Source organism: Salmo trutta, chromosome 6 (assembly GCF_901001165.1).
Source record: "Salmo trutta chromosome 6, fSalTru1.1, whole genome shotgun sequence".
Lineage (NCBI taxonomy): Eukaryota > Metazoa > Chordata > Actinopteri > Salmoniformes > Salmonidae > Salmo > Salmo trutta.
The window spans coordinates 12,451,024-12,476,671 of NC_042962.1; the positions used below are offsets into that span (position 1 = coordinate 12,451,024).

Sequence of the window (25,648 nt, forward strand, 5' to 3'; positions counted from 1 at the left end):
CAGTGGCGTCCAATAGGATTCGAGTCTGAGGGCATTAATTGATGAAGGTGTCTCCGGGCTCGCGCACTTCCCCTCTGTCATTTTATTTGTGGTTAACCCTGCAGCCAGGATAGCAGCTGCATTTAGGCTCTTATTCGCTCTCTCTCTTTCCCTCCCTCCCCCTCTCTCTCTCTCCCTCCCTCCCTCTGTAGCTCGCTCCCTACCCCTCTCTCTCTCTCCCTCCCTCCCTTCCTCCCTCTGTAGCTCGCTCCCTCTCCCTACCCCTCTCTTCTCTTTTTTATCTTCTCGTTGTGGCAGTGGTATACACCTTCCTGCCGTGCTGCCGGTCAGAGGGAGTGAGCCGGAGAGGAGAGGCAGGTAGAGGTTAGCAGACAGTCAGCAGCCGGCCTGGCGGTACAATCCCTCGCATTCCTCCACCATGCCTGGTCCGGGGCAGGGCCCGGGGACTGATGCTGTGAACCCATCCGACACCGCTCCATTTAACTCCGCATCTCAAAGTTTGCCTGTCCATGACACAGCGTGGAGGTACTAGGACGCATCAGCAGCGACAGACTGGCGCGTCAGAATGCCTTGAGCTCAAAACAAGGAGTGTATTCCTTTTTCTTTTCATAGCTGCACGAGGACAATTGATCGAGATAAATGCTTGGATTATTACAATAGAGAGGGAAAAGCGACATGGGAGACCTGAAGTGTGGGTTTGAGGAGATGCAGGGAGCGAGGCTGGGATACCTGCTGATAAAAGGAAAACAAATGTTCGCCCTCTCCCAGGTCTTCACTGACCTACTGAAAAATATTCCCCGGACCACCGTGCACAAACGCATGGACCACCTGAACGTTAAAAAACACCACTGTGATTTGGAGGAGCTGAGAAAGCTCAAAGCAATACATTCTATTGCTTTCCACGCGGCTAAATGTACTCTGATATCACGAGAGGACGTAGAGGCGCTTTATTTCTCCTGCAAAACGGAGCGCGTGTTAAAATCCAACAAAAGAAAAGCAAAGAACGCCAGTTTACCCGAGGATGTGGGCGAGGGCAAGCTTCACGCGGACACGCACCCTACCGGGTTATGGAAGGAGAAAGTTTGGTTAAGTTTGCACAGCGTGCCACAGACTCTTTCCCTCAACAAATCCAGCAAGAGAGAGCAACCAACCTCGCGCCCCGACTCCAATCTACCTCAAATTTACAATAAATCCCTCGGTCAGGATTATTCCTTTGTCACCAAGTCGGCATGTAAACCTATTAAAAACTATGAAACAGCTCAAATACCGGGCAATTGCGTCGCATTTAGCCAGAGACATTCGTTTTTCCGGAGCGTGGTGAGCCGTCAGCCGGTGTTGTTTAAGTCCGCCATTGCTGCTCAGTCCAGGCTCTCTGCAGCCGGCGACCTACTTCACAAAAGGAAGAGGAGGCGCGAGGGGGGCGGCGGCAGGGATAGGGACAGCGGCGGCGCGAGGCAGTCGTGGAGCAGGAGCAGACACACACACTCACACACTCACCCTCACGCACACCACCCGGTGCTTCTCGTGCAGCCCAAGTGCTGCAGCAAGCCAAAAACCCAGCACAACCACAACGGTTCAGCTCTGGGCCATTTCCATCTTGGACACGAGTTTTACCTCGACCACGGAGCTCACCCCCATCCTCACCAGCAGCAACATGTAGGGGGTTTCCCGGAGAGCTACAGCAGTGACACCGAATCCAGCTGCTACTCAGAGCGGCTCAACAACGACTCAGACTTCGGCTCCAGTTTATCCACAAGCAGCAACTCTGGGACCTCTGATGAGGAGGAAGATGAGGAGGATGAAGAGGAGAGCCCGTTGGAGAGTTCTGAGGTCAGTTCTGACGAGGAGAGTTCATCTCAGTCTGACAGCAGCTCTGTGTCCAGTCAGGTTTCTGTCCAGTCCATCCGCTTCAGGAGGGCCCGGTTCTCCTCTGTCAACGCAACCAAAAATATCACCACTAGAACTCTGCCTAACGCTAAACCTCTGTCCACTACTCTCTCCCGCACTAGAACTCAGTCCAACAGTATAATTCTCTCGCACACTAAAGCACCTTTGCTCCTGCAGCCTACCTTCCACTACAGCCACAAGCAGCAGCCATCTATACCGGTTGTCCAGGGTGGAACCAGCCAGGTGGACTATGCCAGTCCAAGGAAACAACAGAAATATGAGTTTACAGTCAGGGAGGCCAAGCAGGACGCACACACACACAGGTTCAGCTCGCCTGTCATACAGGGGAGTTGTTTCACTGAGAGGAGAGACAGGAAGGTTCCCGAGTTCCAGGTCCAGACCCAAAGAGAGATAAAGAGAGCCGAGCTGGTGTCCAGAACAGTTTACGCACTGAGCCCCTCACCTAACCCCAACGGGAACAAAGCGGTTCCTCCGCACAGGACATCGGGACACGCAAACAAATGCCCCCCAGTCCTGAGCTCACACTGCGCCCATGACAAAGACACAAAGCACTCCAAGCCTACAGACAACAACCAGCTTTCATTAGCTGCAAATCTAAAGAGAGAGGTGAGAATTAGCCCAAACCTGAAACTGCCCTCTCCGCTCAAAACCATTAAGACCGAGCCGGAAGAGCTCTCAGTGGCCGCGGGTCCCCTCCCCAACAGTGTCAGGGGGGTCAAGACTCCCCCCTTCAACCTGCAGAATGTGAAAATCAAAGTGGAGCAAAGCTATGATGAATTCGAATACAACAGTAAGGCCTCCGGGTTCCACTGCAAAGGAGACGAAGCGGATATCAACAATGGCCAGTACCCCGGCGGCGACATCAAACACGCTGCTGGCTGTTTCAACAACGAGACCAAAGCCATTGAAAGTTCTGCTGGGGCTCCCAAGTCCTCATCCGGCTTGCAGGAATGCAGGAGCACTCGAGACACCCCTTGTTCGGAGGAGGGGGAGTATAAAAACGGAGTTGGGGTCAGGAAAAACTGCAAGACTCTGGTTCTGGGGAAGGAGCCTGGAATTTCGAGGGCGCAAGCGAAACAGAACGTGTCCAAAGTTGACAGGACTTTATCTTCTCGTCCCGTGGGTAAAGCAGAGATTTGTGATGGAAATATTGAGCATCTAACAGGGGCGAGTAAACGAAAACGCGCGTCCAGTAATGTAGCACCCTCTCTGAAGAGGCCTTTCAGCTTCATGGCGAATTTCCCCGCTCCTCCGTCCCTGGTTGTGGGCATCGACGGGGATTTAAGCCCAGCTTACTCTCTGAACTCTCTGGGGGGACCCCGACCTCCCACCCGCTCTCACCCCGTGTGGCGGTGGCAGCCTGGCGGTCGGACAGTCCCTCCCCCATCCGCTCAGAGAATCAGGAAATGTTGACGCTTTTTTCTTTGACAAGAACAACCGCAACAACAACAAAAGCCTGGATGGAAACCTACAGTACCTTGACTTCAACATAAGTCTTAAAGTGAATGGGAGGCACTAATGTATTGCGTCCTTCAGTTGTTTTTATTTAAATGTTTTCCTTTATTTGATGTTGTGGATTTAAAACGTTCCTCGTTGTTGTGGAGTTTTAATCAGTAATAAATACACTGCTATTCTCCATAACGCGCGGACCGTCTTTGAGCCTCTCTTCCTATGCCACTGGATGACCCCTCCTCGTGGATTTATTCTGACTAACTAACTCTAAATAAGCTATCCACCATAAGCAATAGGCTACACGATTTGGCAAAATGTGCTTACTTTCATTTGTATCGGATGTTTTTATGTTTCTGTTCCCCTTGACGCTGGACCCGTTGGATTGTACCAGGGTTTCAGCTCAACCTGTTGGATTTGACCAGGGTTTCAGTGAAGTAAACATTTGTGCTGTACTGCCTTTGTGGTGAGAGAACGAGAGGGGAAGGCTCCCTCATAAAAATCACAGCACTCCTATGCTGGTCTGTGTTTTTCTATCATCAGCTGGGTATGCTTAATCAACAGATGCAGGGTTTTCCTGGTTAGGGTAACATGGCTAGGCCTAGTGTCTGGTACCTTAGCCTTATTAGTTATAGTTGCTGTTTTTCTATAGGATTTTAAAAACCTAATACAAACAAAAAAATCGGTTTAAATTTGATGCTTGCCAGAGTTTGTGTCAATTGTCTCTATTTTCAGATAACTATTTTTTAATTCGATATCAAATGTAGATGAATTTCTTCATGCAAGTCAAAATTCATAACGTTAATTGCAGACTATATTGAATAGGACATAATTGTAAGTGACTTGACTCTTATTATGATCTGGCTGGTGCTTGCCGTTTTTCAGAGTGTTTGTGAACAGCCTTGTTTGTATTTCCTGAGAGCATTTCCTACAAGCTTATGTTTGGCTGTAGTCAGACAGCTACCAGCGCCCATTCAGGCCCAAAACAGTGCAGACCTTACATACAGACAATCACACAGAGAGAAAGCCCAGGCCTGACACATGCGGCCCATTTCAGCTTGAGGAGTGTAGACTAGCATGGCCTAATTATGAAAGAGGTGATTGTTTAAGAGAAGCTTATAATAAAATACATTTAAAATAAGGTAGGCTATTAGCCTATGTCCACTTAAATATTTCACTTAAAATTCACCATTTATAATTGGTTATTTGTGGCCATTCATAGCCTACACATGAAGTTGGATTGTTTACTATTTGCATATTTAGGTCAAACCGGTAATATGGTTGTTTATTGTAGCCTTGCATCTGAAAGCATGCTGAAATGCCCAGCACAGCAAGTTGCTGTGGAATAGTTACATATTAGCTCAGTGGATAAATGCGTAATTACCTGTTTACATTTTGGGGTGAAGCCCACCGTGCTGAATTGACCTGAGAAATTCTCCAGTTGGTCAAAATGACTGAAATATAGTCTACAGAGGATTAGCAGTCAGTCGAAAATGTGTAGGCCCAAACACAAAGCTGGTTGTACCTTATTATGATAGCATTGACTCTGCAATGATTCGAGTTTTACACAAAATGCCATGGCCCTCTCCATATCCCCATTTCAACTGATATAGACTAGGCTATACGCAGACTTTCTTCTCTCCCGTATCAAGTCAGAAAAATGTTTTCTAATTTTGCCACGTAACCATAAGTATAGCCTTTAAATATTTACGCGCGATGAATTTATGTCAGACTTTTCCAATTATGTTAAATATTCTGATGTTGCTGATAGAAAAACACAGAATATACAACAAAAAAGAAAATTCAGTCAAATGTAATTAAAGTTGCATCTAAATATCTATATTTTCCCACCAACGTAAAATGTTGATTTTATGAAGTTGTAGCAAAGAGATGATTCTCCCTGTGACAAAGATAATAATCAAACCACATAACAACAAACCACATGACATCAGTCATGATTCTCACAGCAACATCAGCAGTAAAAACAGAAACAAAGGCCCATTCGATTGGTGATTGTAGTTAAGAGAGAAAAAGGCTTGGGTTAACTCAATGCTCAGATTTGATAGATTGATCTGTGTAAAATGCACCTCTACCACTCCAAGCCATGCGCACTCCCCCTGTAGAGTAGGTATGTATAGAAGCAAACTTCAAAAATGTGCCTCTAAACTAAACACAGCCATTTTATTGTCCATTTGAAAATGACGTGATCCCTCCAACCTAGAGGGAGTTGGGGGAAGGGGAAGATCTCCCTGGGAGGAGAGGGAGGGGGAGTCATATGTTCCAGGAGGGAAACTTTCACCCTGTAATGCCCGTGTCAAAGTTTACTGGGCCAGAGGAGGGATATACAGCGCAGCGTTCAGCGAGGGCACACACACACACACACACGCCCCTCTGTAGGTACTTACCAATTCTCACGCCGATCACAGAGAGCATCACCCGGGCAAATAGATGGTGGTAGAGGCGTTACGGAGGGAACTACCATAGCAGAGCTCTGACAGTGACGCCATCAATGTAAACAATTGCATGGTGTCGCAGCTCGAGGCATGGGGCCCAGCCCTCTTTCTCCCGCTGCATCTCCTGCTTTGCCCCGCTTTCTCACTCATTCCCCTAGCTTTTTGATACAATGCTTCAGGTCAGGATTTTGACATGAAATTTGAAGTCACTGGTTGTTTATATAAAAAAATATATATTTATTTTTGTGAATTACTGGGTTTTTGTATATCATTGTTGTGTAGGATAATGCACTCGAAATGAAAAACTTGAATGGTGGATTTCTGAAGCACTTTCTCTTTCTTCTGAGTTATGAAGTGTTCATTAAATACGTCTGAGTGTGAGTGACGGCGCATTCTCTTTGTTGTGAGTTGAAGAAACACACACTTCATTCATCTTGATATTAGATACACTGTATGCCTATGTAAATTGAATCGTCACCAAGAGGACCCATGTTGACAGCGCATTGGTTCTGTGGACAAATGCGTAATCAGCATGTATTTTGGGGTAGGATCTATTGGTGCAAGGTAACAGTTTAACTCTCCATGCATTGGGTTACTGAACTTTATTGGCACGTAACCCACCCTTACTATGACCCACAGATATATTACACTACCATGCATGATACACACTATAGGCCGACTTCTGCGTAATTACGTACATATGTTAACATAGGCCAAGTCAGTACAAACGTCTATTTCTATATACAAACCTGTAGTACACATGTGGGACTATGAGTGCCATCAAGTCCTTACCAAACCCTTCACCATTGACATCCACACGAATAAACGGTATGATCGACTCATAGTGCCTAGTACCTTTTCACATGCACTTCAGTGCACATCATCCGCCATGTTTGTTTCTCTGTTCCGGTTTTGAGTAATGGGATTTTATGGTATGGTAAACCCGGAGGTTGATGGGGGAGTCCTGTTGTCTAACCCGGGCACGGCCCCACAGTAGCCTATGGGTGGAGGTTAGCAGGCCGCTCACTGAGACAGACGACCGTGTAAAGCTAAAGCATTCTAGAGGTAAATTCCAGTGCGGATTGAGAACCAATAGACTATAACTTCTATAGAATAACATGAACTAGGCAGAGAGGAATTTAACGAGTTAAAACACAAGCTGGATTAAGAGAAACCTCAGGCAATTTACTAAAGAGCTCGGCTACTCAATCTGGCGCCATTGCTGCGTGGACAGTTATCGCATCCGAGGCACTCAGATAGCCAGCAGTATTCCCAGCTGCTGTCCTTGTTTAGAAAACCAGGTTATAGGAGTAACGCTGACGGACACAGCCTGAATCAGGTTCAGCACAACGCACCTAGCTATCAGACAATTAAATACCAGTGATCGATAAAAGCTGTCAAAACGCCTTTATATTATAGGCCTATAAAAAATATATATATATGAACAAAAATTGTTGCCCGTTGACAAGACTATTCAATATCACAGAACTCAAAATACTTAATGAATAAATGAACAAATAATAATTTGAATTAATTAGGCTAATTAAATAGATTTTAAGTTGTAAAGGGCCATTAGAACACACACGCAGAAACACACACACACACAATAAGTTATTAGCTTTTGTAAAATACAATTTCATCTATATATCCTTTTCATTGGTCGCTTGAGGGTAACAATTGTTAATTATGCATCATCAAACAAAATGTCTGCACTTTGCTTTACTATATATATATATATATATATATATATATTTATATATATATATATATATATATATTCTTTACACACTGTTAGTAAGTAACTCGACCTTGGAGTAAAATTCTGCATTGATATCAATGGGAGATTTGGGTGAGAGTTCGGGTTACGTGAGCATCTGTCACGTTGGAGCCCTCCACACTGTAATCAATAGGCAAATGCTGCCGGTGTTAACCCGTCCCATGCAGTCTGATATGGATACGGCCTGATCCTAACAACACGAAGACCAGAAATCACATGTCCTTTGGACAAATTAATATATGTATTTTGTGTGCACTAAATTGTCCGAATTACCAATAGTCTTAGTGAATAATGATAGGTCTAGGCCTACTTTCAACCACTATTAGGCACAATGTAGTGTATTCATTTCAATAGGCACTATGTAGTGTATTCATTTCAATAGGCACTATGTTGTGTATTCATTTCAATAGGCAAATGCAGCCAGACCAAAGTACTAGTACTAGGCTATATGACCTCACAGAATTATGTACCAAAGACCATGAACAGCAGACATCTACACTGATTTGGCCACAATGTTGCACCAGCGCCTGAATGTTATGACTAATGAAAATAAGTCATTCCATCCACGATTTTTAGAAGTTCAATAATTATATTAATGAAAGCAGAATTATTTTGAAATGAATAGATATTGAAACCCCCCATATCATGTTCCGATAGCAAGACAGAAGCCATAAGAAACAGGAAGCACTGCTGCTTCAGTCACTACACATCCACCACCATCACACATGATGCTGCCGCAGCCGGTACTTCAACTACTAACAGGCCTACACACTATAGGAGATATCTAGGAACGTGAAACCCAGTGAAAATGCAATTATCCCCTTCACATCCATGGCTCTATAGGTGACCCATTACCCTGCATTTCAACCCTGCTACGATGTTTCACTGGTTTGTGGGTATATGGTTTTGGAATGAGGTAGTCTTTTAAAACTTACTATGGAGAGTTGCCTGTGTGTGTGTGCGCTTGTGTGTGTGTGCGTGAGACCTATATAAGCTACTCCACACGCCGAAGCTGTACCAGTCGATTTGTATGGTCCAGTCCCGTTGAAACGGAAGCTCGTATAGGCTGAAAGACTTCATGACGAACTATCAGCTCATCGTAGAAACTCAAACTCTCAAAACAAAACATTTCAGTTCAGTCCTCAAACTCAAAGACCGTACAAATGAAACACCCATATGTTTTATTGTCTCACTGACAATTGTGGTTATTTACTTAACCGAAGAGCGTCTGTTTTACAACGCGGACTTCTGTAAACATGCTGGTTTGGCCTCCATTGACAGAACAGCAGAGTTAGTAGTCATGATAACAAAGGTGTAATCATGCAACATAACAGCATATCTCATCTTAGCTTCCATAATGTGACTGACTGCCTGAAGCCTGCAGTGGAGGCAAAAAGGGAGGACGAAACAAGGGATAGTCCCTTCTAATGTCTAGCCAACTCGTGATTCAAATCTAAAATTGAAGTCATTCTCCAAAGTCTGTGTCTATACATAAAGTCATTTATACTTTCATTTCAACTCTTTTTGCAAAATTTGTGCATTTTTTCAGCAATTTTATGTCATTAAGTCATTTGGTCACGCGTAAATGAGCGCTGAAGACTATATTATCAGTAGTCTAAAAGATAATGGTGGTAAATGTGTTTGTGGTTTATTATGCAGGACACAATGCGACCCAGACCGAAGCACGCTTCATTCAGACATTTTGAGAATTCCTTTGATTCAAGTCCCATTATTCACACTAATTACCATAGTGTAATAACATTTTGCCTTTTGCCTCGCGTTTTACAGTTCTCCGGTGGACTTTAGCTATGTTTGACATCAAGTAAAGGAGTTATTGAGTAGAGTAGATATTGAATACATTGAGTATATATATTCTTAGTGGTATACTATTTTTTTTTTCATAGTGGCATGCTACCACACACAGTAGTATTATTGTGTGATTCCAGAGTTGTATCAGATTGTTCATCTGAGGCCGGAGAGATGCTCTGGACTGCCTGCCTGCCTGCCTGCCTGCCTGCCTGCCCTGTACACGGTCCTGCTGTGGCAGCGAGGAAGGGAGCGCGAGAAGATAGAGTGGAAATAGAGATAGATAGAGAGAGAGAGAGAGAGAGAGAGAGAGAGAGAGCAAGAGAGCAAGAGAGCGACAGAGAGCAGTGGTGTAAGTAGTTAAGTAAAAAATACTTTTTTTTGAGGGTATCTGTACTTTTACTTCACTGCATTACATTCCTAAAGAAAAATATGTTCTTTCTACTCCCATACATTTTTCCTGACACCAAAAACGACTCCTTACATTTAGAATGCTCAGGCAGGAAAGCATTGTGGTCCAATTCACGCACCTATCAATATAAGGCGTTGTCATCCCTACTGCCTCTGATCTGGCTGAATCACTAAACACAAATACTGTCTTTGTAAATTATGTCTGAGTGCTGGAGTGTGCCCCTCTCTGTCCATAAATGTGCTTAATATAATATATTTTTATATATTTTTAGTTTTACTCAAGTATGACAATTGAGTACTTTTTCCACCACTGTACTTAAGTTAATTTAAAACCAAATACTTTTTGACTTTAACTCAAGTAGTATTTTACTGGGTGACATTTACTTTTACTTGAGTCATTTTCTCTTTAGGTATCTTTACTTTTACTCAAGTGTAGCTTATTTCGGCCAGAGAAAGTTGATAAATATCCATTAATGGGGTTAAGATAGGCCTTTAGAATATATTTTCAAACGTGTTCTACAGTCAATCCCTTGTGAAGGCCGAAACCCATTTTAACAATAAAGAAGTAAGCTAATTTCCACATCTAACCATTGTACTGCAAGTGTTGCTGAATATTTTCCCCATTTTTCATTTTGTGCTCATGCACCTTTGTTGGAAAGTGAAGTAGCGACAGTATAGTATTTTCACATTAAATGTTAACACACACACACGCACGCACACACACACACACACACACGCGCGTACACACACACACACATTATATGTTAGTTTAATTATAAAATATAAACGTGTGGAGGTAATATGCGTTTTCTTTTATAATCATAATATTTTCAAATATATATTCACAGTTATGTTGGTCAGCAATAACCTTAGCTCGTAATTCAACTAAGGGTTTATAATTAGTTATTTCAGTCTAATACAAACAGGCCTAGAACAAAATCGGAGAGAATTATGCTTTAAGGAGTAATTAAAATGACATAACATGGTCCCAATGATATAACAACGCAGTGATGCATGCGTCCAACGACACAAAATCCATTCAGCGTGAGGCTGAACGCTTGCTTGCATAGTGCAGCCAAGGAGTTCATGAAGCCAACTCTTCATGTCGATAGGTTTTAAAGGCAAGGCGCCTGTGTACAACAGCGTTTGTGTCTGGTTAAAAATGACATGATCTAAAGACATTTGGAAATCGGGTGTAGCATCGACAGGTTGCACGGCGAGAGGTGAGAGGCTTTACTGATCGCGAGGGAGCAGGGCTGCATATGGGGGTCGTGGGTCGAAGGGAAACATTCTGGCAGAGGGCTTGCGCCTGGTCATGGAGCTCAGAGCGATTTAAAAGCTTCTTATGCGGTGAGGACAAGGAACATGTCGGAAAAATAGCGTAGACTGAGCTGCAGAGTTGCCTATTCCTGTTCTATTTTCTACATGCACATGTACAGTGATATGCCCTTCCAAGCCCTGCCCAAAAGTGCAGTATTCAATAGAAAAAGTATAACTAACAAGTACATTTAAAAAAAATATGGGAAATAAGAAATGAGAGGAAATATATACATGTGCCATTGCCAAATGGACAATTTGCATGGATACTGGAGTATAGAGGTAGATATGTACATGTAGCCAGGGTTACTGGAGTATAGAGGTAGATATGTACATGTAGCCAGGGATACTGGAGTATAGAGGTAGATATGTACATGTAGCCAGGGATACTGGAGTATAGAGGTAGATATGTACATGTAGCCAGGGATACTGGAGTATAGAGGTAGATATGTACATGTAGCCAGGGATACTGGAGTATAGAGGTAGATATGTACATGTAGCCAGGGATACTGGAGTATAGAGGTAGATATGTACATGTAGCCAGGGATACTGGAGTATAGAGGTAGATATGTACATGTAGCCAGGGTTACTGGAGTATAGAGGTAGATATGTACATGTAGCCAGGGATACTGGAGTATAGAGGTAGATATGTACATGTAGCCAGGGATACTGGAGTATAGAGGTAGATATGTACATGTAGCCAGGGATACTGGAGTATAGAGGTAGATATGTACATGTAGCCAGGGGTACTGGAGTATAGAGGTAGATATGTACATGTAGCCAGGGATACTGGAGTATAGAGGTAGATATGTACATGTAGCCAGGGATACTGGAGTATAGAGGTAGATATGTACATGTAGCCAGGGATACTGGAGTATAGAGGTAGATATGTACATGTAGCCAGGGATACTGGAGTATAGAGGTAGATATGTACATGTAGCCAGGGATACTGGAGTATAGAGGTAGATATGTACATGTAGCCAGGGATACTGGAGTATAGAGGTAGATATGTACATGTAGCCAGGGATACTGGAGTATAGAGGTAGATATGTACATGTAGCCAGGGATTAGGAGAAAGTGACATGGAGAAAAGTAAATAATAATATTAACAATTATAATTACATTATAATTATAATAATAAACAGTATGGCAGCAGCATAAGTGGTGTGTGTGTGCGTGTTGGTGAGTGGGTGTAGGTAGGTGTGTGGGTGTGTGTGTGCATGTTGGTGAGTGTGTGTAGGTAGGTGCGTGGGTGTGAACTGTGAATGTGTGCCAGAGCGTGAGTGTATGCGTCATAGGCGGGTATAAGCCTACATGTAAACATGACTGTAAAGTGACTGTCGGCAGGAATATATAAATACTTATGGTAATATGCCAATGGTAATATATACATGTAAACAGCAGTAATAGTGACCAGTAGCTGGATAAATAGATAGTAATATATACATGTAAACAGCAGTAATAGTGACCAGTAGCTGGATAAATAGATAGTAACATATACATGTAAACAGCAGTAATAGTGACCAGTAGCTGGATAAATAGATAGATACTAAAAGTAATTGTAATCAACAGTCAATGAATGGCAGTGTAGTGGTAGTAATACATATAATCAATAATAATTTTAGCAGCATCGTAGGCGTAAGCAGAAGTTGTTAGCCATCTTATGGCCAGAGGATAGAAGCTGTTTAGGAGTCTGTTGGTCTGAGGCTTGATGCAGTCCGCTCCAGGTGGCTGGAGTCATTGGCACATTTTCGGGCCATTCTCCGATTCAAGGCCTGTATTTGAAGTGTAGATTATTTGATATAACTGTGGCCTTGTAAAATAATGATATGAAGAACATGTAAAATAAATCAAAATATAAAAACAAGTCGAGAAGCCACCGCTTTATTACAAATGCCTGTTTATATTGGACATGGAAATTTGAAGATGCAAATATGTTAGCCCGAGCCAACTCCATGCCAAAAGCCAGCCCTATGTATGATTCATTTCAAAATCCGGATTGGAGTTCTACACGTAAAACTTCTGCAGTCCTATTCTTCACTGCACTAAACTCTTAAAGCTTACGTTATTTTAGTCCCAGTGCTGAGAGATCCTATATCAGGATGTATGCCTATAGCCTAGGCTATTTTTAGATAAGCATACATACAAATGAGTTAGTTTATGAGGATCTGCTTAGAATCAAATTGGGCTTAACTATAGCCTAAGTAAATACATGCATTTACATTTGTTCATATTGCTTTTTATCATGACGTAACAGGTACTCATAAAACATCATTCATACAGCTACATGCAGGGTTGGGGAATAACTGATTACATGTAATCTGATTACAAAAAAAAGTATAGGCCTAACTGTAATCAGTTCTGTTACCGGCAAACATATTGTAATCAGATTACAGATACTTTGAAAATGTAGATGATTACTTATTGGATAACCTTTACATTCAGAAAGGATGTTTGCGAAAAGAAATACATTGTCACATCTTTCTGTTTTCCCAATCACATTCAATTCCTCATTGAAAAAAAGGCGCGAGTTTAAGTTTGTTCCACCTGAGTCTGACCACAAGTCAGAGAGCGCTATGATGACACACCAAATGCATTTCATGTATCATTTTTGTCTTCTTCCAACGCGTTTTAAGGTTTGAAAGTAATCAGATTACGATACCGAGTTTAGGCAATCCAAAAGTTACATTACTGATTACAATTTTGGACATGCAGGAAAATAACTGATTACATTTAGAAAGTAATTTACCCATCCCTGGCTACTTTAACACTATTTTTATATGGGTAATGAATACAAGAACAAATGATCGGTCCATAGGCATACTAATTTACAAACACTCATTTAAACTATAATCACTTACATGAGCAGACCTCGAGAAAAAGTGTTGCTTATGAAATTTTAAATAAAATTAAAGTCCTGCCTTGTGTCCTGACCGAACAATCAGTTTCTGAATCCATTTAAGGCAGATTGACACCGGAGCCCCGAGTGACCTCCGGGGTTAAAGGACTCATTTCACATCGACCCCAAACAGGCACAAACTATACCATACCAACTTAGTCCCAGTTCTTATTCTCATGATTTATTATTATTTATAACATTGAAGAATTGTTGAAGGTAGCAAATAGGCAATTCGTTCTCCATGGTCCACATTTTACCATCGACAAGGCTAATATCTGACAAATCTATAGTCAATTTCTAATCCTTTTGAACAAATGAGTGGACGTCCCTTATTTTAAAATATATTTCACAACAGCTGTTAGTTAGACGCACCTGACTTAAATATCAAACTATTAGAGCTGAAATAAGTATAGCGATTTCTCCTCTCTTGAAGCGCAACGGCCGATGACTCCACCATGTCTAACGTGATCTAACTTCATAAAAATAACAGTAAGTACATAACAGCGACTGCAATTGTTGCTATTGTAACCGTTTATCAGGAAAACGTTCACTTTATCCACGACAAACAGATGTCGTAGGCCATAGGCTTCCGAATTGACAGAAAAACATGAATGCATGAAATCACACTGGAATTCCTTATGCAGATGGTTTAATATGCCTATAGGCTATTATATATAGGCATATAGAGTTGTTGAGGCTCAATATAACATACGTTAATTGTATCAATATTTTAAATTCACATTTGCCTATGAAATATGTTTGATGTAGGCTAGGCTAAAACAATGACATATTATTCTATAAAGTGTTATGTAGGCCAACAGCAGCTACAGAAAATATTCCCACCAGAATCTACTGAATATCATCATTGCCTAATATCCCAGCGGTAATGCATTGGTTTTACTGTGACTACCTACCATTGCTTCTAACGATAAAACGTTAACATTTTAATTGTCAAGTAGCTTTATAGAAAAAAAGTATGTCGCTCTATTCAGCATTCTAAAATGACAGCTCAAAAACGAGCATTCTCGTCATTGATAAACGCCATTGTTTGTCGAGAGGCTGTGGACGTGCCCGCGCCCGCGTACCCGCCTGCGGGTATTTAGAGACAATCACGTCCAGCGGTGACCTTTGGCCCCTCATACCATGAAATTAGGCTCTGCGACATGCGCTGAGTGAATGCCATGCACGACCACAACAACAAATATAGCTACAAATAGTCTATTGCTCTACAATAGCCGAACAAATGATTAGCTCATATTTATTCATTCATTTTTAACAACAAATAGGCTAGCCTATTTTCCATTAGGAAAAATGTCCAAGCAATGTCTAATTCATGGACACAACCTATACCCACAGTCCCTTAATTTTGAGATTAGTTAAATGTTTATGCTTATTAGGACACATTTTTATCTTAATTATAATTTTTCTTAATAAATAACTGATTAACTGAAACTTAAATGAAGTCAAGTCATCAACTTTGGAATTAGCATGGATATCAAGCCTGAAAAGGAGTGCCACAGAAAAAGAGTAGGCTATTGAACACGAAATAAAAGAGTAGGCTATTGAACACGAAATAAAAGAGTAGACTATTGAACACGAAATAAAAGAGTAGGCTATTGAACACGAAATAAAAGAGTAGGCTATTGAACACGAAATAAAAGAGTAGGCTATTGAACACGAAATAAAAGAGTAGGCTATTGAACACGAAATAAAAGAGTAGGCTATTGAACACGAAATAAAAGAGTAGGCTATTGAACACGAAATAAAAGAGTAGGCTATTGAACACGAAATAAAAGAGTAGGCTATTGAACACGAAATAAAAGAGTAGGCTATTGAACACGAAATAAAAGAGTAGGCTATTGAACACGAAATAAAAGAGTAGGCTATTGAACACGAAATAAAAGAGTAGGCTATTGAACACGAAATAAAAGAGTAGGCTATTGAACACGAAATAAAAGGAGAAACATGAAAATGTAATTTCGGTGAATAGCAGATTTGTGAGAAAAGAGGGACGCTATAATGCATAGAAGCCTACACAAACACTTTTATTAGCCTAAATATGGACAAATGCAGCAGGCTGTTATACACTACAAGACCAAAAGTATGCGGACTCCTGCTCATCAAACATCTCATTCCAAAATCATGGGCATTAATATGGAGTTGGTCCCCCCTTCGCTACTATAACAGCCTCCGCTCTTCTGGGAAGGCTTTCCGCTAGTTGCTGGAACATTGCTGCAGGGACTTGCTTCCATTCAGCCATAACAGCATTAGTGAAGAAAGGCACTGATGTTGCGCAATTAGGCCTGGCTCACAGTCGGAGTTCCAATTCAACCCAAAGATGTTCAATGGGGTTGAGGCCAGAGCTCTGTGCAGGCCAGTCAAGTTCTTCCACACCTATCTCGACAAACCATTTCTGTATGGACCTCGCTTTGTGCATGGGCGCATTGTCATGCTGAAACAGGAAAGGGCCTTCCCCAAACTGTTGCCACAAAGTTGGAAGCACAGAATCGTCTAGAATATCACTGTATGCTGTAGCATTAAGATTTCCCTTCACTGGAACTAAGGAGCCTAACCTGAACCATAAAAAACAGCCCCAGACCATTATTCCTTCTCCACCAAACTTTACAGCTGGCACTATGCATTGTGGCAGGTAGCGTTCTCCTGGCATCTGCCAAACCTTTTTATTAGGGGCGGCAGGGTAGTCTAGTGGTCAGAGTGTTGGGCTAGTAACTGAAAGGTTGCAAGTTCAAATCCCAGAGCTGACAAGGTACAAATCTGTCGTTCTGCCCCTGAACAAGGCAGTTAACCCACTGTTCCTAGGCCATCATTGTAAATAAGAATTTGTTCTTAACTGACTTGCATAGTTAAATAAAGGTAAAATAAAAAACCCAGATTTGTTGTGTTGGACTGCCAGATGGTAAGTGTGATTAATCACTCCAGAGAATGCATTTCCACTGCTCTGGAGTCCAATGGTGGCAAGCTTTACACCATTCCAGCTGATGTGTGGTGTGGTGCTAAGGCTTGTGTGTGGCAGCTTGGCCATGGGTTTCCATGTTTGGAACTCGGTAGTGAGTGTTCAGAGGACAGACAACTTTTACGAGCTATGTGCTTCAGCGCTCGGCAGTCCTGTTCTGTGAGCTTGTATAGCTCCTAAAAGTTTCCACTTCACTAGAGCTAGAGCTGACCAGGACAGCTCTAGCAGGGCAGAAGCGTGACAAACTGACTTGTTGGAAAGGTGGCATCCTATGAAGGTGCCACGTTGAAAGTCACTGAGATCTTCAGTCAGGCCATTCCACTGCCAATGTTTGTTTGTATCAAACAAGCTAGGCCTACACTTTTCATTGGAAATACTCCCTTTTTTCACATTTAAAGTTATACAGTTCTTAAATTGCTGAATTTTGAAACACAATAGGAAACTTTGTCTGGCTCTCCTGCTTCCACTCAGGTTTCAGCCAACTTTTGGACCACTTCTTTAAATTGGGTATTCAGGGTCTGGAACAAAGGGGAAAAGCAGGGTATTCAGGCCACATTGTATTTAACCCTTAAGGGTTAAGGGAACGCAGGAGCAACGGCCTTTCAACCCACCTCTTTTACGCTTCCCGAAATCAAACAGGATATATGAATGAATAATACAACGTGACGTGACCAACCCGGTGTTCCGGTTGTTCATGTCACGGTGGATCTCCGTTAATGGTTTGGTTGGATTGGGTTTTGTTTGGAGGGTAATCCGACCCGGACCTTTACCCCGGGGGGAACCGCAGCGTCAACAGACGTAGTCGAACATCTTATAGGCCCAATACTTTAAATATGCGAAACTTCAAAACATGTACTAAATTCAAATTGCTTTTGCTGGAATCCAATATGGCTAAGGAAATATTCCTGGTTTATAATGCATGCAGGTTCAGCATGCTGAACGGATGTCAAGCCCTTTTGTGAACGCAAGCCTGTTTATATGATACTCACTTATATGTCAAACTACACAGCCTGTTCTTTGATGTGTTCGATAGTGAGAGTTGTCTGAAGCCAATCAAGCAATTATCAGATCAGAAAAAATACATGATGTCTATTCAGGGAATAGCTGGTGAAGAACGTGAACCTTTTGGATGTTGCATTGAACTTAAGTGACATATTTGTATTATCTAATTGTCTTAAAATGTGACAAAAACACGTTCCAAGTTAAAGCGGCAATCAGAAATGAAAAACAAAGCATTTATAGACAAAGCTATGGATGTAAGGACTGACCATCCACAATATCAAAACTAACGTTTTTAACCAATTATAGTTTGGTGGGTGCTTATTTTTGTCATTTTTCACACATGTACAAGTCTGTATTAAAAGCATTGCCCCTTTAGGTGAAAATTACCCCAATTCCCCTTGGGACCCCCTCAGAGTGGGGTTACAGCCAGGGTCGGCCATTATCAATGGTGACCATGGAGCAATTAGGGGTAAGTGCCTTGCTCAAGGGCACATAGGAATATTTTTCACCTTGTCGGCTCGGGGATTCGAACCAGCGACCTTTCTTTCAGTTACTGGTCCAAACTTCTAACCACTTGGCTTCCTGCCACGCTTTAATTTGTTCACAAACATTGGATTAAAACAAGCTTATATTTGGGGTTCTGATTGGGTACGACAGTTGAACTAAGCTCATAAGGCATTTACAAGTTATACTCTTAAAGAATCAATGTGTACATACAATATAATGATTCATCAATGTGTACATACAATATAATGATTCATCAATGTGTACATACAATATAATGATTCATCAATGTGTACATACAATATAATGATTCATCAATGTGTACATACAATATAATGATTCATCAATGTGTACATACAATATAATGATTCATCAATGTGTACATACAATATAATGATTCATCAATGTGTACATACAATATAATGATTCATCAATGTGTACATACAATATAATGATTCATCAATGTGTACATACAATATAATGATTCATCAATGTGTACATACAATATAATGATTCATTTCTAAGTCTAAAAAGGAATGTAGCAACTACAGATTGGCCCTTTAGGTCAAAATGTAGGCCTCATTATTTTCCAATTCTATTGAAGCAATTGAATATTGATCAGTAATATGTTGATGTAAAATATGAAATCGATCAGCAGTGAGGAATGTGATGTAAAATATGAAATAAAGGTCGATCCATAGCGATGATAAGATTGTTTGCCTGTGAGAAATAATGACAATCTGATTAATCAAGAAAACGCACCTTTGCTGACAATTAGAAATGTTGCAGTGTTTGTGCCTTCACTTAGAAACCTCAACTGCCCCATGGGTACCTTACTGGTATTTGGCCTAGGCTTATTCAATAGGCCTAAATAAATAGTTGACATGTTCAGTAGGCAAGCCTATCCACAATACCGGCTACTTCATTTCCCCAAGCTCTATAATAGCATTAACAAAAAAAATTTACAAGGCTTTAGCAAAATACTCTAGGATACGTTTGGTTTCGTCTGGGCATATTCATACAGCATGGCGTTAATTATTTATGAACAAGGCCTAGAATTTCCGTTTATTACAATTCAATTATTGTTCTGTAGTGCATATATTTGACCTGCAGTCGAACCTGCTGGTTACCAACGTGATATATAGCCTAGGCTACATTCATATCGGCTATGCAACTTGAAAGTGATGCCAGTTATTTTTTGTTTGTTATAACGTAATCCTCTCAAACCTAATTTGACATGAAAGTGCAAATCTCGAAAAATATTTTCAAATTGAACCAATAAACAAACAAGAAAATGCAAACAGTCAGTCTGTGAAAAACCAAGCCTGGATAATTGTTCATATGTATCCTGTATGAAAAACAAGATGGCTTTCTGAGTGGAAAGTTTAAAGGAAGTCTAAGTAGGCTACAAGGCAGTGACAGTCTTTATAGTGACTTGTTGGAATACTATAGACCTACATCCTCAAGTTAATTATTCATTTTCACATCATTATATTGTCTGTTGGATCATCTTATTTAAAACGTACTTTACTGAGAGTCCAGAGATTATCCGTGTTTTATTACACTGGTATTCATACTGATCCCTGCATGCTATATAGGGCAGGTTTCCCCCAACTTTTTGGGGATTTTAATTTTTGGATATAAAGACTAAAAACTCCAGTAAATCAGCTCCAAGTGATTTTAATTGAGGAAATCTGTTCCAAAGTATTCCCATGCATAATAGAGAGATATATGTGACTGTATCCCACTGGGCACAGACGTAAATTCAACGTCAATTCCACGTTGGTTTAACATAATTTAATTGAAATGATGTAGAAACACCGTTGATTTAACCAGTGTGTGCCCAGTGGGATACAAATGTAAGCAAGGTTTGAAATGAATATGTTTTAGTCAAAACATTATATCTGTTTGGGCTTCTTGCGGTCATTTTGCAGTCTACAATTTTTTTGTAATTATGTTCGGCCCCTGACGTTCCGCTCAAATCGGCCAGAATCGGCCAGCGGCTGAATTTGTTTGATGATGCCTGCTATATGGGGTGTTACATTATGCAACTGTGTTCTATAAAATACTCTGTCACGGGGTCAGTCATTTATATTAAAACATTCGAAACAAAATGTTTAAGAAAATGATGGTTGACTGTAATAAGTATTGAAAATAATAAAACAGAATTAATCATTTTGAAGAATTGCTCGATATACATGGGCTATTCATTCAGTTAATGCTGAAAAAAGTTAATACAAATTCAAATCAAACGGTGGCAAAATGTTCCAATTCCGAAATGTTTTAATATCCATTTAACATGGATGTGATTCTTTGTATTCAGAAAAAATTATAAAAACAAAGTCGTTATCATGCCCGGTTCGTCACCGAGGAAAAGGTGACAGTTGAAAGACAATGCATCATTTTAACCTGACAATGACTGAGCAGATGTCACGCATTTAAACAGGCCTAAAATCTTATTTTCAAAATACTTGTCATTACATTAGAACTCTGTATTGGCATATCAGCTGTTACGCGTTCTCCGTGCGACGTAAACAACGCTTACATACGCAGTAGTCTAACAAAATATTTTTCTACTGCCGCGGAAGAACGAGACTGTTGTGCTGTGCTCGGTGCGGTGGTGTTCTGCCATAGTAGCCTGGGCTACACGGAGAATAAGCGTGTCTCTGCGTGTGTGCTGCGCTCTGCCGCAGTAGATGGGTTATGTTTTGTGAGCCTTGGTGGGCTGATCATTAACTGATTATAGACCTAGAATAAAAAAACAGCCAAGACAACGAATTACCTGTTAATAACTGTGAATTATTTGGACTTTGTTCTGTCTGCAGTTAGGCTATTCGTTGGTTTTCTTAAGTGACCATTTATATAAATGGGGTGTTAATTATATATATATATAAAAAATGTCATTTTTAACAGTGAGGAGAAAATTAGGCTTCTACTGGGGAATAAGACACACACAGCTAAAATATATTCTGCAGCCCGTTGTAGGCGATGACACAATCTACAAGCGCCCCCTCCCGGCCACTGAAGGATATGACGCGCTCTCTTAAAGGGGATGTCAGGAATACCGGAAATAACATTTAAGGTGGAACGAGGGAGATACAGGCGCACCATCTGGGCGTTCTGCAAGGGATCCATAGAGCCCGCGAGAGAGTTGGTGTCAGGCTTTGGTGGTGTCATGTCTTTTGCTATTTAGTGTTTTATACCCAAACACATTACATTTATAATATTGCCGTGTTTGATGAGGCAGTGTGTATTAGCTGCGGGTGGATTTGAAACTATTCAAGCTTCAGTCTCGGGTCTATAATTAACTGATAGGTGCATGCCTGGATGGCAGCAGATCAGATGTTGTTGCATGAAGCTAAATGATGAACAGCAGTGATGCCCTATGCCCCTCAACTCAACCCTGGACCGCGAAGCCAGTTCCACTGCATTTAAAAAAAAAATCCTCTCTAAACAGGGATTGATTTAGACATGGGGCACCATGTGTGTGCAATTAATAATTAGTTTGAAGAGAAAGGCAGTAGGCTCCGGACCTCGTAGGGTAAGAGTTGAATACCCATGCATCCCCTGTGGTTTATGCTCTGTGTATAAACCTCATCTCAACCACCATTTCCTTTTTACCTCTGTTGATTTTTATTTTACCTTTATTTAACTAGGCAAGTCAGTTAAGAACAAATTCTTATTTACAGTGACGGCCTACCCCGGCCAAGCCCTAACCCGGACAACACTGGGCCAATTGTGCGCTGCTCTATGAGACTCCGAATCACGGCCGGTTGTGATACAGCCTGGAATCAAACCAGGGTCTGTAGTGACGCCTCTAGCACTGAGATGCAGTGCCTTAGACCACTGCGCTACTCGGGAGCCCAATAACCCACGGAGTCTACTTGGCCAGCCTCTACTTGGCCAGCCTCTACCCTCCACTAAAACGGGCACATAGCCTATATTACAAATAGCTTCCATAATAATCGAACAAAAAAAGAACTAGGCCTATTCCAAACAAATTCTCAGTAAAAGATCTAAGAAATAACTGTAGTAAGCATAGAAGCAGAGGATGAATGCCAACTCTGAATATGTATTAAACAATAGCTAAAAGGGGCTATGGGCTATGCATGGTAGGCCTCCACTTAGAAACAAAGTTATATCAAGAACTTAAAAGGGTTCCTCATCTGTCCCAATAGGAGAACCCGTTTTGATTACAGGTAGAACCCTTTTTACATGGAACCAAAAGGGGTTCTAACTGGTACCAAAGGAGGTTCTCATACGGGGACAGCCGATGAACCATTTTGGAACCCTTTTTGCTAAGGCGGCATTACAGCCATTATATATAGGCTACCTGGACAGCGTGTTGCCGGTGTTATTTCTGCGACAACTCAACCTCACCTCAGACTTTTTACTCCGCTGCTCTGGGGTTGACTCTACCAGACCCGCGTTCCCGTCAGCTGAGCAACGCGCACGCGGAGACACTTGTATACTGACGCAGCATTAAAACGTGTGTGATGCAGGATTTGAATGCGTGATAGGCTCAACTCAAGTCACAATTCAGTTAGCGAAATGAAATGAGACAGATCCAGTCTATATCAATGACTGCATGTAGATGTGTATTTTCTTTTGGGGGGAAATACATTCACAATAGCCAGTGAGCAAAACACTAGGCCTGGACAAATTTTTCTTAATAAATGAAAAACGTTTGACAAAACTAAGGAATCAATTATACTTTATTTCTAAATAAACAACTAAAAATGTTCATAACGATAACTATTTTGTGAACATTAGCACATTGTTTCGTTTCGTCGTGTTCCTCATCGCTCTAAAACCAGAACATTATTTTGATCCTATGAGATGCCACAATTTATAGGTATCAATTATTAATCAAATAGTATCAAAAGGCCAAAGCATAATTAAATTCAATAGGCCTAATATTTGGTAAGATACTAGGCCTTAAACAACCGCATGGCTGTCAAAAACACCTTGGTAACCAACTCTGCTTAAATTAGCTATTTCCATGGAATTCCATTTAACATGGAATTTAACACCCATTTCAGACGGAATGAACTGTAATATTTAACTTTACACAAAAATATTAGTCTAGTTAAATAAATATATAAATAAAAGGCCCACCTTTCATAACGAAAATGTTGAAAAAAAGCTGTAATGATTTACATGTTGAACATGACTCTAAACCAGGATTTAACTCTGACCCTACGAGGTCCGGGCCTGCTGGTTCTGTTCTACCAGATCATTAATTGCACCCACCTGGTGTCCCAGGTCTAAATAAGTTCCTGATTAGAGAGGAACAACGAAAAAACGCAGTGGAACTGGCTTCGAGGTCCATTGTTGAGTTTGATGGCCATAACCATGCAATTGTTTAGTCAAATACAAGAGAGAAAACTTCATTAAAAGGGCTTGCTGTCTGCAGTGACTATGCTTGTGTCAATGAATGATGTCATTTGTGAATCTATTTTAGTCTCCTTTATGTAGCCTGGTTTTAGTCCTGTGTGTGTCTCCTGCCTGTGCTGACTTAACACTTCCTCTCCAAAGAAAGAAATAAAAAAGACTCACTGGCACTCCCTGGAAAAATAAAGGACATATTAAATGTATAAAGCCCAAAAGACAGTCAGTGAAAATAATGACCATGTACAAAGTAGTCAAAACAGACCTCAGTTCAGCAGACGGTGCTTTATTGTATTTAAGCGAATGACGATGGAATGGAGTGTATTATAATTATCAGCATTATGTGTCAAACAATAAACATCATAGAACATGAGTTAACATTTCTCACAGGACACCAGCGGTTACGCCCACGGACCTCCGGCAGACAGCAATACACACACACACACACACACACACACACACACAATGCTTTAGCAATGTGTAGCAATGACTCTGGGTCATCATTACATACCTCACAATTTCCAAACAGTTAAAACCCAATAAACCATCTGTCTGTCCTCATATCTATAATCATTAACACCTATCCGTGTGACACACACACACACACACACACACACTTCATTCAGTCTTCCAGAATTCATACTTTAAAAAAATAAACACACAGTCAAACTGATAGTTACACCGTACAATATTTTCCAAGCTCATGTGTGGTCATTTTGACTGTAGATGGGAAAAGTAGCTTTTCGCAAAATGTTGGGTTTAGTACGGCCTTTACATAGAGGAGGTTGAAGGACCAGCCAACGATGGACAAAACCGCCCATCTACGTCCCAGTGGACTGGGGAACAGTGGGGAGGGTAGTCCATAGGAGGACAAACCGCCCATCTACGTCCCAGTGGACTGGGGAACAGTGGGGAGGGTAGTCCATAGGAGGACAAACCGCCCATCTACGTCCCAGTGGACTGGGGAACAGTGGGGAGGGTAGTCCATAGGAGGAGTCCAAGTCTGTGACATGGGAGCACCTTCTCTATGGATCCAGCCACCATCTTCTCAGAGCAAAAACACATCCCCCGTGGGTGAGGGGAGGGGAGAGCTGGCCCGTGGGTGAGGGCAGGGAGAGCTGTCCCGTGGGTGAGGGCAGGGAGAGCTGGCCCGTGGGTGAGGCCAGGGGAGAGCTGGCCCATGGGTGAGGCCAGGGGAGAGCTGGCCCGTGGGTGAGGCCAGGGGAGAGCTGGCCCGTGGGTGAGGGCAGGGGAGAGCTGGCCCGTGGGTGAGGGGAGGGGAGAGCTGGCCCGTGGGTGAGGGGAGGGGAGAGCTGGCCCGTGGGCGAGGGGAGGGGAGAGCTGGCCCGTGGGTGAGGGGAGGGGAGAGCTGACCCGTGGGTGAGGGCAGGGAGAGCTGGCCCGTGGGTGAGGGCAGGGAGAGCTGGTCTGTGGGTGAGGGCAGGGAGAGCTGGCCCGTGGGTGAGGGCAGGGAGAGCTGGCCCGTGGGTGGGAGGTGGAGCAGGTAGACATTTCCTCTTCATCACTGATCCTGGGTCAGCTTAGAGTGAAGGTTAGGGAGCAGGCGTGCAGTGGTTAAGGTTAGGGCTTAGGGAGCAGGCGTGCAGTGGTTAAGGTTAGGGCTTAGGGAGCAGGCGTGCAGTGGTTAAGGTTAGGGTTTAGGGAGCAGGCGTGCAGTGGTTAAGGTTAGGGCTTAGGGAGCAGGCATGCAGTGGTTAAGGTTAGGGAGCAGGCGTGCAGTGGTTAAGGTTAGGGCT

At 42.0% G+C, this 25,648-nt stretch overlaps 2 protein-coding genes across 5 annotated transcripts; one reads left to right on the forward strand and one right to left on the reverse strand.

Moving 5' to 3' along the window:
* The first annotated feature begins 219 nt into the window (after window positions 1-219).
* Window positions 220-6,192, forward strand: skida1 (SKI/DACH domain containing 1). The gene has a single exon (XM_029755259.1). The coding sequence runs from the start codon at window positions 676-678 to the stop codon at window positions 3,319-3,321; it is 2,646 nt and encodes an 881-aa protein (XP_029611119.1). The 5' UTR covers window positions 220-675; the 3' UTR covers window positions 3,322-6,192.
* A 17,965-nt stretch (window positions 6,193-24,157) lies between these two features.
* On the reverse strand, window positions 24,158-25,582 carry LOC115195423 (early nodulin-20-like). Of its 4 annotated transcripts, none has more exons than XR_003878690.1 (2): window positions 24,775-25,582; window positions 24,158-24,712 (listed from the first exon to the last, which is right to left on the reverse strand). XR_003878690.1 is itself a non-coding variant. In XM_029755262.1 (2 exons), the coding sequence occupies exon 1, from the start codon at window positions 25,401-25,403 to the stop codon at window positions 24,837-24,839; it is 567 nt and encodes a 188-aa protein (XP_029611122.1). In that variant the 5' UTR covers window positions 25,404-25,582; the 3' UTR covers window positions 24,158-24,712. The 4 variants fall into 4 exon arrangements, 3 of the variants coding, with proteins under 3 accessions (XP_029611122.1, XP_029611120.1, XP_029611121.1); XM_029755262.1 differs by having other exon boundaries at window positions 24,837-25,582; XM_029755260.1 differs by having other exon boundaries at window positions 24,158-24,774; window positions 24,837-25,582.
* Window positions 25,583-25,648: the final 66 nt, after the last annotated feature.